The following is a 17,938-nucleotide window of genomic DNA, read 5'->3' on the forward strand; positions in this document are numbered from 1 at the left end:
GCAGAGGCTATTTCTTATTTATTTACATACTAGTCTTAAACATTATCTCTTCACTAAAGAAGTGCATTTACTTTATATATGTTAAAGGTATCTTTATATCTGTTTGCAATGCACTCACAACGTTTCTCAAATGCTTGCACCTTTAGATTTTGTACTGAGTTCACATTGCAATTACCGTCGTCGGTAACTTTTCTAAATGTGTTAGCTTAGGTTTTGTTGTCCTCACTCTTCGTCCTATTCTTTGTTCTCAACTTTAAATTTTCCTTTCCCTTTTTTTCCTTTACATGCATCAAATTTTCCCCCTGGAAAATTCCCGCGTCTCTGTTCTTTTCCCAGTTTCCTTTCCCTTCGCCAGCCTAGGCCTAAAGCTCTTCCAATTTCTGTCAATCAAATGGGAAACTTGAGAAGAAAGAGAGAAAGAGAAAGAGAGAGGAAGAAGAGGTTGAAGCATCATGGCTGATTCACGCTCCTAGGAGACATCAATTTCAGCACTGACACAGGATGATGGGGAGTCCCGTAGAGTCCTATGCCACACAAAAGGAAGGATTCGAGAGCCACTAGCAACTAGGATCTTTTCGAGTTCCAATAACACGTCCAACGTTAGCAAGGATATTTCTAAACTATTACACTTTCTTCTTCTCTTTTCTTTTGTCTTTTCCTCCATGTCTGGGCTGGATTAGAGTGTGAATTTACCCAACTTCTATGTTTTTTTTAAGAAAACCTTTTTATTTTATCTCGTTTTCTTTTGTGACAATTCTGCACTTGTTTTCCCTGTCGGGATTTGGGGTCTTCGTATCTCTGACAGGGGGAAAGAAATTTAATGTTTTTGTCCAGGAGAAAAATGACTGCACAACTTTCGCCCGGCGTAGTCTCTCTCTCTCTCTCTCTCTCTCTCTCTCTCTCTCTCTCTCTCTCTCTCTCTCTCTCTCTCACTGTCTTTCTCCAAGACGAGAGATGCCTTGTAGTCTCATGTATCAAAATAAACATTTGGAGACTGCATACCTCTGCCATCATCATACTCCTTGGGGCCCATAATTTTATTGACTAGATACACTAGTCGTCAGGTTTTCAAACGACCGCCAGTCAGACTCTTTTTGCAGCAGCAGTAGCAAAAACCAAAGAAAATGTATCAGTGCTGAACTGAGATACACCCTAACTTAACCTAATCTAGGGTGCTACGTCTTAACTGGAATTAATTCATTTTGTAGTAGGTCTGTTCTCGATAACCCAGGGTAATCTTTTTCATAATCGTCGTTTTGCGAGAGAGAGAGAGAGAGAGAGAGAGAGAGAGAGAGAGAGAGAGAGAGAGAGAGAGAGAGAGAGAGATTTATCGTCTTATAGTCTCGATGCCCTCTAGTCTTCGTGATGTAGACATCCGAAAAATCTCATGGATATTTGTAGATATCCGAAAAAATCTCATGGATATTTTGAGAAACACTTTTCAAATCTCTTTTCAGCATGGCTAACAAACAAACAGACTTAGTTATCGGAGGTAAATGATAATTCCCAGCCATTGTAATTTAATGTTCTTCTTTCTCCCATTTTCTTTGGCATATTTCTAACTCCTTTTTGATTTCGTATTTTGTTTCGTTCTTCTCTGTTTCAATTTTCCTCGAAATATTTACTGACTTTTTCTTCTTCGTCTGTGTTTCTGTTGTTCCTCTTAAATTTCACTTTTCAAATGTTTCTTACCCTTTTCTATCGTCATCTTTCTCGCTATGTATCAGCTACGAGTTTTATTCTTTCTCTTTTTATCATCCAGTTCACGAAACTTTTCTCCCACTATGTTGAATCCACGAACCTTTTCTCTTTACGTTGACATTCCACTTCTCAGTATCCCGAAACATTCGTTCTATTTCGTTTGCCTCACCTTCAGCATTCCTAACGTTTGTTCGTCCTGCATTCTCCAGTCTCTTTAAGCGAGGTTCGGCCCTCTTCTACCATTGGTCAGCTTCCTCCTCCTCCTCCTCCTCCTCCTCCTCCTCCTCCTCCTCCTCCTCCTCCTCCTCCTCCTCCTCCTGCCACGTTTCTTGGCAATCGTCGTAAAGCCCTCCTAAACCGACTTGGATCGCAGTTGCCGTTTGCAGATCCATCATGATGCAACGTTTGCTCGTGCGTGGGTACACGTCCCCCAAATCCTCTTGGTCTTGTGTGTGGGTGATCTACACGTTCCCACGTCCTCTTGGTCTTGTGTGGGTGATCTACACATCCCCACGTCCTCGTGGTCTTGTGTGTGTGGGTGATTTACACGTCCCCACGTCCTCTTGGTCTTGTGTGCGGGTGATGTACACGTCCTCTTGGTCTCGTGTGGGTGATCCACACATCCCCACGTCCTCTTGGTCTTGTGTGTGGGGGTGATCTACATGTCCCCGCGTCTTCTTGGTCTTGTGTATGGGAGATCTACACGTCCCCAAGTCCTCTTGGTCTTGTGTGTGTGGGTGATCTACACGTCCCACGTCCTCTTGCTTTTGTGTGGGTGATTTACATGTCCCCACATCCTCTTGGTCTTGTGTGGGTGATTTACAAGTCCCCACGTCCTCTTGCTTGTGTGGGTGATCTATATGTCCCCAAGTCCTCTGATCTTGGGTGGGTGATCTACACGTCCCCACGTCCTCGTGGCCTTGCGTGGGTGATCTACACATCCCCATGTCCTCATGGCCTTGTGTGGGTGATCTACACGTCCCCACATCCTCTTGGTATTGTGTACGGGTGATGTACACGTCCTCTTGGTCTCGTGCGTGGGATCTACACGTCCCCACGTCCACTGGGTGTTGTATAGGTGATGCACACGTCCTTTTGGCCTCGTGTGGGTGACCTACACGTCGCCACGTCCTCTTGGTCTTGTGTGGGTGATCTCAATCTTCCTGTGTCCCACATCCTTCCACGCACTCATCAATACCGTACCTACTTCCTCCTGGACTGTGACTTCTTAAACGTAAAGGCAGTCTTTTTCCTGGCTTGTTAGAACATCAAAATAATTTCCTTGAGATACATCTGCCTCTCAGGGAAATCAAACTTACTCTTGGGCTCTGGATCGCAAAAGCTCTCTCTCTCTCTCCTCTCTCTCTCTCTCTCTCTCTCTCTCTCTCTCTCTCTCTCTCTCTCTCTCTCTCTCGGGGTCAGAAAATAAATGAATAAATAAGACCTTTCGGGGAGTCACCAGCGAGCGAGGGAAGAAGTGCGCTTCCCACAGTACATGAGGGCAACGGGTACATTTGTTGTGAGATGATCTGCAGACCGTGAAATACTCTGTCAGTTCCCTTTCTCCTTTGGGGAGTGGGGAGGGGGTGGTCCTGTAAATCCAATTCTTTTAAGAAGTAGGTCATTCGCATTCGCCCGCCTTGACATAGGCCTATAAAATTATCAGCCATTTGAATATTATTGCGTTACAAACAAACAAAATTATCAGGCACTTGACTATTATTGCCTAAAACAAACAAAATGATCAGGCACTTGACTATTTTTGCCTAACAAACAAACAAAATTATCAGGCACTTGACTATTATAGCCCAACAAACAAGCAAAATTATCAGGCGCTTGACCATTATTGCCTAACAAACAAACAAAATTATCAGGCCCTTGACTATTATTGCCCAACAAACAAACAAAATTATCAGGCACTTGACTATTATTGCCTAACAAACAAACAAAATTATCAGGCACTTGACTATATTGCCTAACAAACAAATAAATTATCAGGCACTTGACTATTGTTACCTAACAAACAAACAAAATTATCAGGCACTTGACTATTATTGCCCAACAAACAAACAAAATTATCAGGCACTTGACTATTATTGCCTAACAAACAAACAAAATTATCAGGCACTTGACTATTATTGCCTGAGCCTAAGCGTGCATTTTGAAAGGTGGATTTTCTCTTGAGTATACCTTAAGCCATTAAGAAATAATTAACTCTGAGGTGATGAACCAATAAGCATGTATTGGTAATGAGTTTTCAGTCATTTGTGAAAAGTTTTCATTGGTATATAACCAATATGGAAGTAATCTTTTGGTGTTCACATCTCCTTGTCACTGAAAATACTTTCAATTTGCTGAAGATTTTTTATGATAAAAGTCTGTTTATACATGAAAAGGCCAATATGAGTAAATGTATAGCAAGTATATTGTAATGTCGTGCATCAAATCCCCTTTAGTAAACATAATTTATTCCACTATGACAAATACGAAAAGATACTACAAAGAGTAAAATAAACATCAACAATGCAAATCCTCTGTCCGAACAGAACGAGTATCAAGCATCAAACGCATTACGTGTGAGCGGAGAAGATTATTCATACAGAATAGATTGCGCTGAGTCATCCACTTTCGCTAAAGTTAGCAAATTCAGCAAAGGACAATAATCTCGGCGGCAGATGATAACGATTCTATTTGTACCCAGTAATTCTCTCTGTAACAGTAAGCTTAAAACTCGTGGCACTTAATGTCAATTATTGTCTGTAATCTCATTCATTTCTGTATTTATATGCAAAAAAAGAGAGATAGAGAGAGGGAGAGAGAGTTTTTATCTCCGCTTTCAGTGCAGTGAATATAATGGAGTTGGGTGCATAGTTTTTTTTTTTTTTTTTATCAGCTCCGTTGGCACATCGCCAAAAAATCAAGTTTATCGGGCGACAGCCGTAGACTCCCACCCACTCACAGTTTCGTTCCATCGACTCCTTGGAGAGAGAGAGAGAGAGAGAGAGAGAGAGAGAGAGAGAACGCTAGATTTTAATTTCACATCTCAAAACATCTGATGGCTTAATCATGATTTTTCTTGATAAGGGATTCAAGATGTGAAATTTCATTTGCATCTAAAATTTTGGGAAAAAAATTCTTCTTTCTTTCTCTATCTCTACCTCTTATCCATGCTATCATGATATTCACCATTATCATCATTAACATGATCAAGTCCCCTGGTAATAACTCAGTGTATGGACCAGGCTTGCATCTCTTGTGAATTAGGATGGACCTTGTATTGGTTTCAGTTTTGACACACAGGAAGAAAAAATTAGTCACGAAACACTGCAGTGGATCTGTAGACTACTTCATCCCATAAAAACAATAAAAAGCAGAACAAATGAAGAAACAGGCTCAATAACATTATGCTATGAAGTCTAACATCCCGAAGACTAAGCCAGATCAATACTTCGTAGCTAGAGGTGTGCGCTAAAGATTAATATCCACACCTATGTAATTTTGCTTATATTAAAAGGTTAAAGTCCTCCTGAGCCTCGCTGAACTCCGGTTTCTTAGGCCGACAGCCAGTGGGGGAAAAGTCCCATTGCTACGTGGCCAGTGTGTCGCTAGGCGCACTGTTTAACGCCCCCAGCCCAGGGGCTGGTACCTATTTTCTTACTAACCCTCTCGAGTTTTCAGACCGCTAGGATGGCGGGCCACCGGGTTTATTCAATGGCGCCATCCCCAAGCCACCAGAGAGCGCCGGGATTTGAACCTCGGTCCTCTCGACTGGTAGGTCAAGAACCTTACCACTGCGCCACCACGGCAACTTATATAATCAGTGAAATTAAACTTTCCAAATTTGTGACGACAGTGAGGTTGGTTCAGAAAAACGTAATCTTATTCATCCTTCTCCTCGAGGTGGAAGGAGAAGGCCAGTGAGAGACGGTATAACTATAGATACTTTATTAGAAGATTGCCACTTTGTCAAAGGACGAGTATATCTTAAGTGGAATATTTTTCCCTTTCAACTTGTATCGTATATCGTTGCTTATTTGGTTCTGGGGAAAATTTATTTATTGATTATGAACTGAATTGAATATAGAATTTTGGCTAAAGGCCAAGCACTGGGACCTATGAGGCCATTCAGCGCTGAAACGGAAATTGACAGCAAAAGGTGTGAAAGGTGTAATAAGAAAGCCTCGCAGCTGCACTATGAATCAGCTGTTAGGAGAGGGTTGAGGAAAGTCAGGTGGAAGAAAGAGAATATGAAAGGAGGTACAGTAAAAGGAACGAAAGGGGTTGCAGCTAGGGGCCGAAGGCACGCTGCAAAGAACTTTAAGTAATGCCTACAGTGCACCGCATGAGGTGCACTGACGGCACTAACCCCCTACGGAGTTTTTTTGAGTCTTGTGCAGATGTAGGTTGAAGAGGAGGAGACAATTTCCCTTTGATATTTATAATAAAAGTTGAAAAGTTGATACGATCAAGCAGAACTTTCGATCTTTTCAGCACAAAAGGAAAAAAAATTATCGCATTTAATTAAACATCAAGTAAATGCCCTAAGGCATTTTTATTTATTTATCTATCTACCTATCTGTCTATCTATTAATTTATTTATTTGTTTAGCTCCCTTTACTTTCGCTCCCTTACCTTCTAGATCAAAGACTCTGAAAATTCAGCTGCACTGTATCAAACCCAGACTGCGATAGCACTTGAATGGCAGCTTCCCTCTATTCAGTTATCTGTTCCGGAGATTTAATGCTCCCAGTCATCCATATTCAACAGGGAATAGTATTTTTTCTGCACACGCAGTAGAGCGTTAACCTATACCCTTACCATTTAATACATCTGTATGAAACCTGTATCAAACCGTTTCAAAGTAAATATCCTTAACTGCAGAGTTCTTGGGATATATAAAAAGGTTTTTTGTGGGGTCAATATATAATCGGCAGAGCTTTTCATATGTCTTTTTTAATAATACTTTGGAATACTTTGGCTATTCGACCATATTTTTTTTTTACAATTTTCATTAATCAGTTACTAATTCGATATTGCCCATAACATAAGTGAGCATTGCACTTGGCCACATCGACTACTGAAAAGTTTACTTGTAAATTCCTTTTTTTAAGACCTGTATCTCTTTCCATTTAAGGCAGGTGACTCAGATGATTATCCACTCGCTCAATAAAAAGCTTTCTGAACCACCAGAACCTATGTGACCTTCCTCCCTCGGCAAAAGAGGTACATGCCAATTGCCCCTGGAATTCAAAGGCAGTTTCATGTACAAATATTGACCTGATCCAACTCCGATCAGTTTGAACAGGCGTAAGAGCTAATATGGTCTCTTATTTTATCATTTTTTGTAATTTTTCGTTCAGTTACGTCGAATTTCTGCAGCGTGGTACACTTTCCTTATTAATCTATCATATACGATGTGGTGTTTCATGAATCTTAAGGAGGTGGGTCCTTCGTTTCCCGCACAAAATCGAAAACATGTTTGCTTCTTCATGCTAGAAAGAGAAATATGTTGGGGGAAAGTATCGTATTAAAAATTGACGTCGTGTCATAAAATATCCATCACATATGCAAATTGATCATTTAATCATTATTTTTTTACGCCTTCGCCATTCCTAATTAAATATTGATAAATTATTCCAAACTGGAATAAATATAAATAACTTGTATTTATGTGTTCATTATTTCATACTAAGCTGAGGAAAATCATAATATACTTACAGTGATTCTGGGTAACAAGATGAGATTAAATGCAATTTCTTAAGTTTAGGTCTCAGTTAAAAGATATTGTCAAAAAAGCATCAGAAATAGTTGGATGATGGACAGACAGACAGACAGAAATTAGACTTACTAAGTTAGAACAATATGGTTATCTTGACAAAATACAACTTAAATTTTACCTGTGAGAGAGAGAGAGAGAGAGAGAGAGAGAGAGAGAGAGAGAGAGAGAGATGGCGGGTTGCGGGGGGGGGGCGGCTTCGTCAGGCTTCCTCAATCAATGTGTGCCTGAAAAGGCAAACTAACAAAACGGCAGTTAATCACAAACCGGTTTGGCCTTCAACCGTGTTAGTTCAGGTGACGTTATAAAAAAAAAAATCGCTCAATCCATTGAACCTTTGGGTCGACGCAAACACATACAGGGACACATACGCATACAAACAAAACATACACACACACATATACTGTATATATGTATATAACATATATGTATATATTATATATATCTATGCATAATATATATATATATATATATATATATATATATATATATATATATATATATATATATATATATATATATATATATATATATACATATATATATATATATATATATATATATATATATATATATATATATATATATATATATATATATATATATATATATATATATATATATATATATATATATATGTATATATACTATACATATTATACATATATGTGTATTTATATCTATATATACATACATATATACATATACATTATATATATATATATATATATATATATATATATATATATATATATATATATATATTCAGGCGTCAGTAACCTATCACATTTATTCAGGATATATAAGTAACATCCTCCACCTGTTTTTCAGCTTCTGCACCGAGGCCGTAGATTTCTCATAAACCCTTGGTTTTCCCCAAATCCTTTTTCCGTGGTGAAGAAACCCCAATTACACAGCCTTCATTCTTTCAAGTGGCGGAGATATCCCCGTTCTCTTCGACCCAGAACTCACCCTTTCTTTGGCTTAGTCTTTATTCGATTTCTTGTAAACTTGAGGAGGAGCATTGAGGCTGTATTGTAGAGGCGGGGGTTGGGGAGGGGGTGGGGGTGGGGGGGAACAAAGAAAATAAGACGGAACGTGGTAGGTAAACAGAGCATTAAAGGAGCGGGGAGTGTTGGAGGAAAATAGCGCTCAGGAGGAGGAGGAGGAGGAGGAGGAGGAGGAGGAGGAGTGAGGAAAACAGAGCCTCTCAGAGGATGGAGAAGAGAGTGGAGAAGGGACCTGAAGAGAAAGAAGGAGGATGAAACAGAATGACAGGTTAAGGGAGAGAGAGAGAGAGAGAAAGCTTTAGAAAACGTAGGTAGGAGGATGCTTTGAGAGGAGCAGGAGGAGCAGGAGGAGGAGGAAAACAGAGCCTCTCAGAGGATGGAGAAGAGAGTGGAGAAGGGACCTTAAGAGAAAGAAGGAGGATGAAACTGAATGACAGGTTAAGAGAGAGAGAGAGAGAGAGAGAGAGAGAGAGAGAGAGAGAGAGAGAGATTTAGAAAACGTAGGTAGGAGGATGCTTTGGGGGGAGGAGGAGGAGGAGGAGGAGGAGTGAGGAAAACAGAACCCCCTCAGAGGAGAGAGTGGAGAAGGCATCTTAAGAGAAAGAAGGATCATGAAAGAGAATGACATGTTAAGAGAGAGAGAGGCTTTAGAAAAACTAAGTAGGAGGATGCTTTGGGAGGAGGAGGAGGAGGAGGAGGAGGAGGAGGAGGAGGAGGAGGAGGAGGAGGAGGAGGAGGAGGAGGAGGAGGAGGAGGAGTGAGGAAAACAGAGAGCCTCTCAGAGAACGGAGAAGAGAATAGAGGAGTGGAAGAGGGAACTTGAGAGAAAGAAAGAGGATGAAAGGAAATGAGAGCTTGAGAGAAATACAGAGAAAGAGAGAGCGTAGGTAGGAGGATGCTTTGGAAAAGGAAAAGAGCAGGAGAAGGAATAGGAAGTAGGTAAGAGAGAAATGAAAGATTTCTCCTCTCCAAAAGAAGGATAAGAAATTGAGAGAGGGGCAATATGTGAAGAAGACAATCATCATTTTTCGAGCAGCAGGAACCAATGGGGAGATGAAGGCCATTAATGAAGTGAAGGATCTGGGGCTGTAAGGTTTTATGTTGGCCTTCTTTCCCTTTTCTTTCCTCTTTCCATGTCTTCTTCACTTCCCTTTTGATTTAGTTATCGAGAAAAGGGCAGTTTCTTTAAGGGTATTGGTGACATATCGAATTAGGCCTGTGAGTTCTGTGTTGTTTGTCAGGGACCTCAATACATAGCAAGAGGTCCTCCCCCCTTTCATCCTAATGATTAGGTCATTTATCACATATTATTATTATTATTATTATCATTAGTATTATTATTATTATTATTATTATTAACTGCACTGTTCATCCTAACGCTTAGGTCATTTATCACATATTATTATTATTATCATAATTATTATTATTATTAACTACACTGTTTCAATGGTACATAAAACATTGGTATAATATCTGACTGTCTGATTGGTTATTTACTTGACAAAAAGACTAATAAGCTTAATGTTACTCTGATTATGGTCAATGGAAAGTACAAAACATCCCAAGATTTTTCATTTTCAAAGAAGACTGGACTCTCTCTCTCTCTCTCTCTCTCTCTCTCTCTCTCTCTCTCTCTCTCTCTCTCTCTCTCTCTCTCTCTCTCTCTATTTAAGATAATATTTTCTACTTTAAAAAGAAAGTGGATAATGATGAAACTATAATTGTTTGTGGTGCATAAAGGATTATCACCGAATAGCCCTGACAGCACTGAACAGACGTAAAAAGAGTAAATGTTCCATAAATGTATTACCAAAGTAATATATTTCAAACAAAAAAAATCAGCGGAATTGATTCTATAATGGGAATGCCAAGCGTAGACAAAAAAAATGAGACTACATTGTGATTTGAATTAAAAACGAATAAGTAGAAAACTTACATACATTATACGGAAAATCAGTTGATAGTCTAATATGCATGGTAACTGTATTACATTACCCATTCCTACTTATGTGTGTGTGTATATATATATATATATATATATATATATATATATATATATATATATATATATATATATATATGCAGTATGTGTGTATTATATATACATATATATATATATATATATATATATATATATATATATATATATATATATATATATATATATATATATATATCAATAAATATATAAAAATTTCAATAAATATGCGATTTATTTTTAGTAACATAAACTGCAGGTGTTATTCCATTGTAATTATGATAGATTTGTTGTAATTCTAAAGAGAATTTATATATTTCACATTTACGTGTTTCATTTATTACTACAGTATATACAAGGTATGCCTACAGATTTTTTATAGGCAAGTGTATTCTATATTTTGGCACAGTTCAATACCCTAAGTATAACATTACAATATGATAAACTGAAGTTCGCTAATTGAATCACTTTTCCTTCGGCAGAATGGGGCTGGCGGCCAAACTGGGCATCAGAAGTCGAAGGTCAAGGTTACGTCAGCTCCTCTTCGCGGTGTTCACCTACATGGCGCTGGTCACCCTCATCTCGAGAGGCCACACACAACTCCTGGGACCGAAGTCAGGTCAGCGAATTCTAAGTTTTTTCTGTTTTTTTCCTCTTTTAAATGGATTCTGGTTGGATCCCTACAACCAAACGTTTTTGTCAACCAGACGCTTTTGTCAATCAAACGTTTTCGATACATAAACGTTATACAACCAAAGTTTTTGTCAGCCAAACGTTCTTGACAACCAAAGTTTTTGTCAGCTAAACGTTTTTGACAACCAATGTTTTTGTCAACCAAAATTTTTGACAACCAAATTTTTGTCAGACAAACGTTTCTGACAACTAAATGTTTTTTTTTCAACCAAAATTTTTGACAACCAAAGTTTTTGTCAGCCAAACGGTTTTGACAACCAAACGTATTTGTCAGCCAACGTTTTTGACAACCAAACGTTTTTGACAACTAAATGTTTTTGACAACTAAATGTTTTTTTAAGACCAGAGTTTTCGACCACCAAACGTTTTTGACAACTAAATATTTTTTCAAACAAACTTTTTGACAACCAAAGTTTTTGTCAGCCAAACTTTTTGACAACCAAACGTTTTTGAGAACTAAATGCTTTTGGCAACCAAACGTTTTTGACAACCAAACGTTTATGTCAACCAAACGTTATTGACAACCAAACGTTTTTGTCGACCAAGCATTTCTGACAATCAAACTTAGTGTCAACCAAATGGTTTTGATCCAGAAGGAAAATGTTGTCATCGGGGTTTGACGCTGGCGGAGGTACGCGCTCTCTGGGTGCTTCTTTTGTTTATTGAACATGGAGCGAATTACACCCCATCGTATTCAAACTGTACTTAATGCTGAATGTGGTAAAACTTACCTGATATATATATTATATATATATATATATATATATATATATATATATATATATATATATATATATATATATATATATATATATATATATATATATATATATATATATATATATATATATATATATATATATATATATATATATATATATATATATATATATATATATATATATATATATATATATATATATATATATATATATATGTACATACATACACACACATATACATATATATGTGTGCTTGTGTGTGTGTGTGTATATGCGTATGCTTCTGTGTGCGTATAACTAGTCAAAGCTTTCGATTAGGTCGTCAGCTTTATAGGGATTCCAACGAATCAATATACAGGTAGGTTACACGGTCGGTTCATCTTGCATAGGGTGAAATCTGGGGCGATCACGAAAAGCTTCTCCGAGGAAAAATTTCTTCCTTTGCCTGACGAAGAGAGAGAGAGAGAGAGAGAGAGAGAGAGAGAGAGAGAGAGAGAGAGAGAGAGAGAGAGAGAGAGAGTCATTATTCGCGTGGGGTCCTCCCGTGTTTCTCTGCAGCCTTTTTCGGGGCGCCCAGGTGTTATTAGAAGGTAAACCAACCCTCTCCCATTGGCGGGTCTCCCCCCCCCCACCAATTCATTTCATCATCCCGATCCCAGCCCCCTCCTTTTTTTGGGTGGGCTTCCCGGTTACTATTTATAGCAGAGTAATCAATTCCCATCTCTCCTATCTTCCCCTACCCAGATCGCCCCGGCCCCTCCCTCTCACCACACTACAACTTCCCCTTCCCATCCCCTCCCTACCTCCTCCCCTCCCATCCTCCTACCTCCCCCTCCCATCCCCTACCTCCTCCCTCCCATCCCCCTACCTTCCCCCTCCCATCCCCTCTACCTCCCCACCCCCCGAAACGAGGCTTTCTCGGACACCCAGTGGTTTGTGTGAGGTACACCAAGGAACTATATATCCGGTAATTACTAGAGGTCTAATTCCTTTTTCCTTTTTGTATGTATATATATATATATATATATATATATATATATATATATATATATATATATATATATATATATATATATATGTATATATATATATATATATATATATGGCCCCCATATATATATATATATATATATATATATATATATATATATATATATATATATATATATATATATATATATATATATATATATATATATATATATATATATATATATATATATATATATATATATAATATTTGCTGTGGTTGATCACACAGAGAGGTTTTAATATAGAGGTTTAATATTTCTCAGCCTCGCCTTTCATCAGCTGCGAGGAAAATGACTGAAATTACCGGTTATTCTTTATTTTCCAAAATATGGAGAATTTTCAAAATAGGGCTTTAACAACGTTAAACCAGTCAGTCGACGGCGATTAAGATTGTTTATTGAGTGTGGTGTTTGAAAAAAATCTTCATAGATTGTGCGCTACTAATAACTGCATTTAAAATATCTTATGGCTTGCTGTGGTGTTAAATAACTTTGCTTGCAGCGAAAAAGGTCATCCGACAGTTACAGACGTCTTAGACATTATTAGATAGCGATTTAAGGTGCGGGTAATTTGGCTGACTTGAGAATGCTGTGAACGACAAAAAATGGAATATTGTGTACAGAGGCACACACACACGCATATATATATATATATATATATATATATATATATATATATATATATATATATATATATATATATATATATATAAACTAAAAGGACCTCATTCAAACTGGATGGTATCTAACGGAGTTTTTCATTTAGAAAAAGTTACAAGCTTTCATGGACAAGCAGTCCACATTATCAAGTATCCGTACGGATACTTGATAATGTGGACTGCTTGTCCATGATAGCTTGTAACTTTTTCTGAATAAAAATACTCCATTAGATACCATCCAGTTTGAATGAGGTCCTTTAGTAATTCTACTAATGCACAGAACAATTGTGTATGTGATAAAGTTATATATATATATATATATATATATATATATATATATATATATATATATATATATATTTTATATATATATTTATATATATATTTATATATATATATGTTTAATTACTAGCAGGACCTCCTTCAAACTGGACATTTATGCATTCCGGTTTGAATGAGGTCTTGTTAGTAATTGTACTAATGCACAGTACAACTGAGTATGTGATAAAGTTAATATATATATATATATTTATATATCACACATAACCACAGGTGAAAAATAAGAAACAGTGTAGGTCTGACCGTTTCGACTTTATTTCCAAGCCGTCAATGGCTAGGAAATAAAGTCGAAACCGGTCAGACCTACACCTCCATTTCTTATTTTTCACCTGTGGTTATATGTGATCAATGAATCACGCACAAAAGTTATAATAATCATCATATATTTATTTATATATATATATATTTATATATATATATATATATATATATATATATATATATATATATATATATATATATATATATATATATATATATATATATATATATATATATATATATATATATATATATATATATATATATATATATAATATATTTATATATATATATATATATATATATATATATATATATATATATATATATATATATATATATATATATATATTTATATATATAGATATAGATATAGATATATGTAATACACACACACACACACACACACACACACATATATATATATATATATATATATATATATATATATATATATATATATATATATATATATATATATATATATATATATATATATATATATATATATATATATATATATATATATATATATATATATATATATATATATATATATATATATATATATATATAGTTACATATGGGGCTTGGCTAATGAGTTTATTACTTAATTAACGTAATTTATGAGGCCCTGAGTGCCAAGGACAAACATAACTTGTCATTTGAAGCTAAAATTTAACTTCAAAGACAGACAATTATTAACTGAATAAGGTCACCAGTCGAGAGGAAAACCCCAACACAATGAATATGTAGTTATCTAGGAAATTACTTGAACAATCGCCCAAATCCGGACACAGTCAATTTTCCCTTTCGCTTCACATAAGATTTTAACACAACGGATTATCTGGTACGCAATTCCGTACTGGTAAAAGCTATTCCTCTTCCGAACAATGGGATCGAGACACAAGGCTGCCTGAATGCTGAAAATTACTTATTTAACCTTCCCTAATTCCTAATTACTGCACGGGAATAGTTGAGTGTCGTTAAGCAATACAAATTATTCTTAATTTAGACTTCATAAAATTAAATTGTTTATACCACTATTCATAGATGGTGGCGAAGAGGGAACAATAGAAAGGTTGAAATACAGGGGAAGAAATATTAGCAAACATCAGATATTGTCAAATTCAGACTTACCGTTACATGGTTTGCTTGCGCACTGCCACAGATGATACGGTTTCTGGAAAACACGTGGACCTGTTGTTCACTAATGAAAAGACAAGGGGGGAGGACAAAGGACACAGTTCTACCTAAACATGCCGTGCGTTCTCGGTCATGGCGTGAATCTCTCTGACCCGTCTCCAGTCAAACATGGTGGCTGGCAGCACCCATATACCCTTAGGGCCCAGGGCATTCTGAAAATTTGACAGAGACATCGCCAAATGCATAGGATAAAGGAAAAGAAGCTTAAGTCCACCATTCTTAGAGGTTACTGTGTTAAAACCCCCCCTGTGGGTTAGGCCCCTAATGCTAACGAAACGTTATTTTTTGAAATACCTGGCCTACCATGCTCGGACAAAGACGTCTCCCTGTCATTGTTCGCGTATTTTCTCTACAATAAAACTGCGTAGAGGGCAAACAGCAGAATATTTATAAAAGCTCCCCCCCCCCTTAAGAGGGCCTTCACTCCCTTTTGGGCGTGAAGGTCTGTACTAAGCAAGCTGTTCGCCTCTATTAGGTTACTCTTCACCCCTGAGCTGATTTGTCACGTGCAGCCTAACTAGCCACGGATCTACCTAACTCTAGATAGGATATGAGCTTTGATCATTATATTACAGAAGTCTAACTGTACTTGAAGGTGTGCTTACGGTTATTACATGCTATCTCCTGCAATCATGATGTTTTAGACCTAGCCTAGTGGTACATTCTATGGTATTCCCTAGTCTAACCTGTCCTAACCCGACCGTAGCACCAGCATAAGGGATAATGAACTAACTAAATTACAAGGTTTTTGTGTTCAATACAATTAGTAATTATTAGTTAATACATGAGGTTTACCTCATATGATAAATATTTGCCTCACTGAGGTCTTAGGCCATGCGTGTCATGAGCATAGTGGCTCTTTTCACAATGGTTTAGATTTTCTGGTTTTAGTTACACTACCTACGCGACTACTGCGGCTCGATGGTAAGTGGAAGGGACAAGGTTACTAGTCTGATGTACAGTACTTAATCTGGTCTAGGCTATGTATGAGAAAGAGATCACACTGGCTACCTCTGGGCAAGAGGTCAGGATCACTCTAAGATGGTAGGGCACTATGCCAAGAGGGCACTAGTGCCAGGATGAGCTCATGGCTTGGCAACTACCGGGCTCTCTTCTTCTTCTTCGGGTTCCTCCAAGGTCTATCTGTGTCAGACCTAGGAGGTGATGGGAGCACCGACTCTGGGGAAAGGCCAGAAGGGCTAGCGGGTGTGAAGTCAGGGGTAACTTCAAAAGCTACAGGAGGGTTCCCTACTCCGGCTGCTGCGACAACCAGAGCGAGAGCAATCTCGACCTCTGCGTCCAAGGAGGCCAGTTCCTGGTCTCCCAGAGAAGGTGTAACAGTTTGATACTCCAGGGGTTCATCCTCTGGGGACAGATTTGGTGAAGAAGTGTCAGGTGCCGGAGGCTCTCCGGTTGCTATGATTAGTGCCGTGGGGAATCCTGAATCTCCCGGAGGAGGATCCGCCTCATGATTTAGACCCGGCACAAGGTCCTTCTCAATTGATGGCTCAACGTCCATGCCGGACAGAGCGTGGCACTGCTCAGTGCTTGCAAGTGGCACTGGCAGCCGTTGAGGGTCAGGCATGCCTGACAAGGGGTCCGGAGGTGCAATACCTCGTGAATGGCTTGAATTTGGCTGCAGCAGAGATTCCTGCCCCAGCTGGAGATCAGAGCCTCTCGGAGAGTCTTGTTTTGGGGCGTCCGCTGGGCGTTGCTTACTTGGGCAGCCCTCCCAATTTGTGGAGTGACCCGTCCGCTTGCACGTCCTACAGCAGTACTGCTCCTCCTGAACGTCTCTTCGGGGAGAGGGAGGACCTCTTTGTGGGCCAGCCCTTCACGACTGGAGAGGGCTAGACTGAGAGTGGTTCAGTGTGTGCCTCTTCCGTTGACCACTTCAGTGGGTGGAAGGTGGGGTTTTGTCTTGACCAGGTTCTCCTACAGTCTGGGTCTCCATGGAGGAGGTAGCTTGGCTGCGAAGTGACACTGGTGAAGGGCTTCCCCAGAGAAGGTTCCTGACCCAACAGGAAGTCCACTTCAGGCCGAATTCCACCCACCAAGCTAAGGCATTGGGGTAGCGTGCCCCAAGGTGTCGTAACCTGGAGCTTGACCATGGGGACGGTAATGGTGTGGCCTTCTATCCATTTCATCTCCCACCGGGTTTTTTCATCAACCATGGCACCGGCTGGCACTTGGGCTCTGGAGATCAGGCTAGTGTCTGCCGCAGTGTCTACTGTGACCGGAAGGGTCACGGGCAGGCTAGAGCTCTTAAGAGGGGCCAGCGAGATGAACTGGGTCTCCAGTCTCTCGGGGTAAAGGATCTTGTGCGGCCCAGCTGCAGATAATGAGGTGCTAACGAGGTTGACGAACTTGGTGGTGGGAACATGATGTGGACAGGCCGGATGTCCAGCACTGTAGTGACTGGCAGCACCACAGGATTTGCACGAGACTCTTGTAGGGGCTCGGTGGCCTGCAGTAACTGTTGGTGGAGAGGGTTGAGTGGATGAAGACGAAGAGGAGTTCTGGCTGGTAGTAGGAGGCTGCTTGTTAGTGCCTAGTTTGTAT

At 38.8% G+C, this 17,938-nt stretch overlaps 1 protein-coding gene across 2 annotated transcripts in view; it reads left to right on the forward strand.

Moving 5' to 3' along the window:
* The window catches only part of LOC136837477 (probable sodium/potassium/calcium exchanger CG1090), a 222,266-nt gene that overhangs the window by 91,340 nt on the left and 112,988 nt on the right, over nt 1-17,938 (forward strand). For both annotated transcript variants that reach the window (XM_067102267.1, XM_067102268.1), the window contains exon 2: nt 10,948-11,084. In XM_067102267.1, the coding sequence (XP_066958368.1) occupies nt 10,949-11,084 (136 nt within the window). In that variant the 5' untranslated portion in view covers nt 10,948. The remainder of the gene's footprint in view (nt 1-10,947; nt 11,085-17,938) is intronic.

This window comes from Macrobrachium rosenbergii, chromosome 59, assembly GCF_040412425.1.
Source record: "Macrobrachium rosenbergii isolate ZJJX-2024 chromosome 59, ASM4041242v1, whole genome shotgun sequence".
NCBI classification, from domain to species: domain Eukaryota; kingdom Metazoa; phylum Arthropoda; class Malacostraca; order Decapoda; family Palaemonidae; genus Macrobrachium; species Macrobrachium rosenbergii.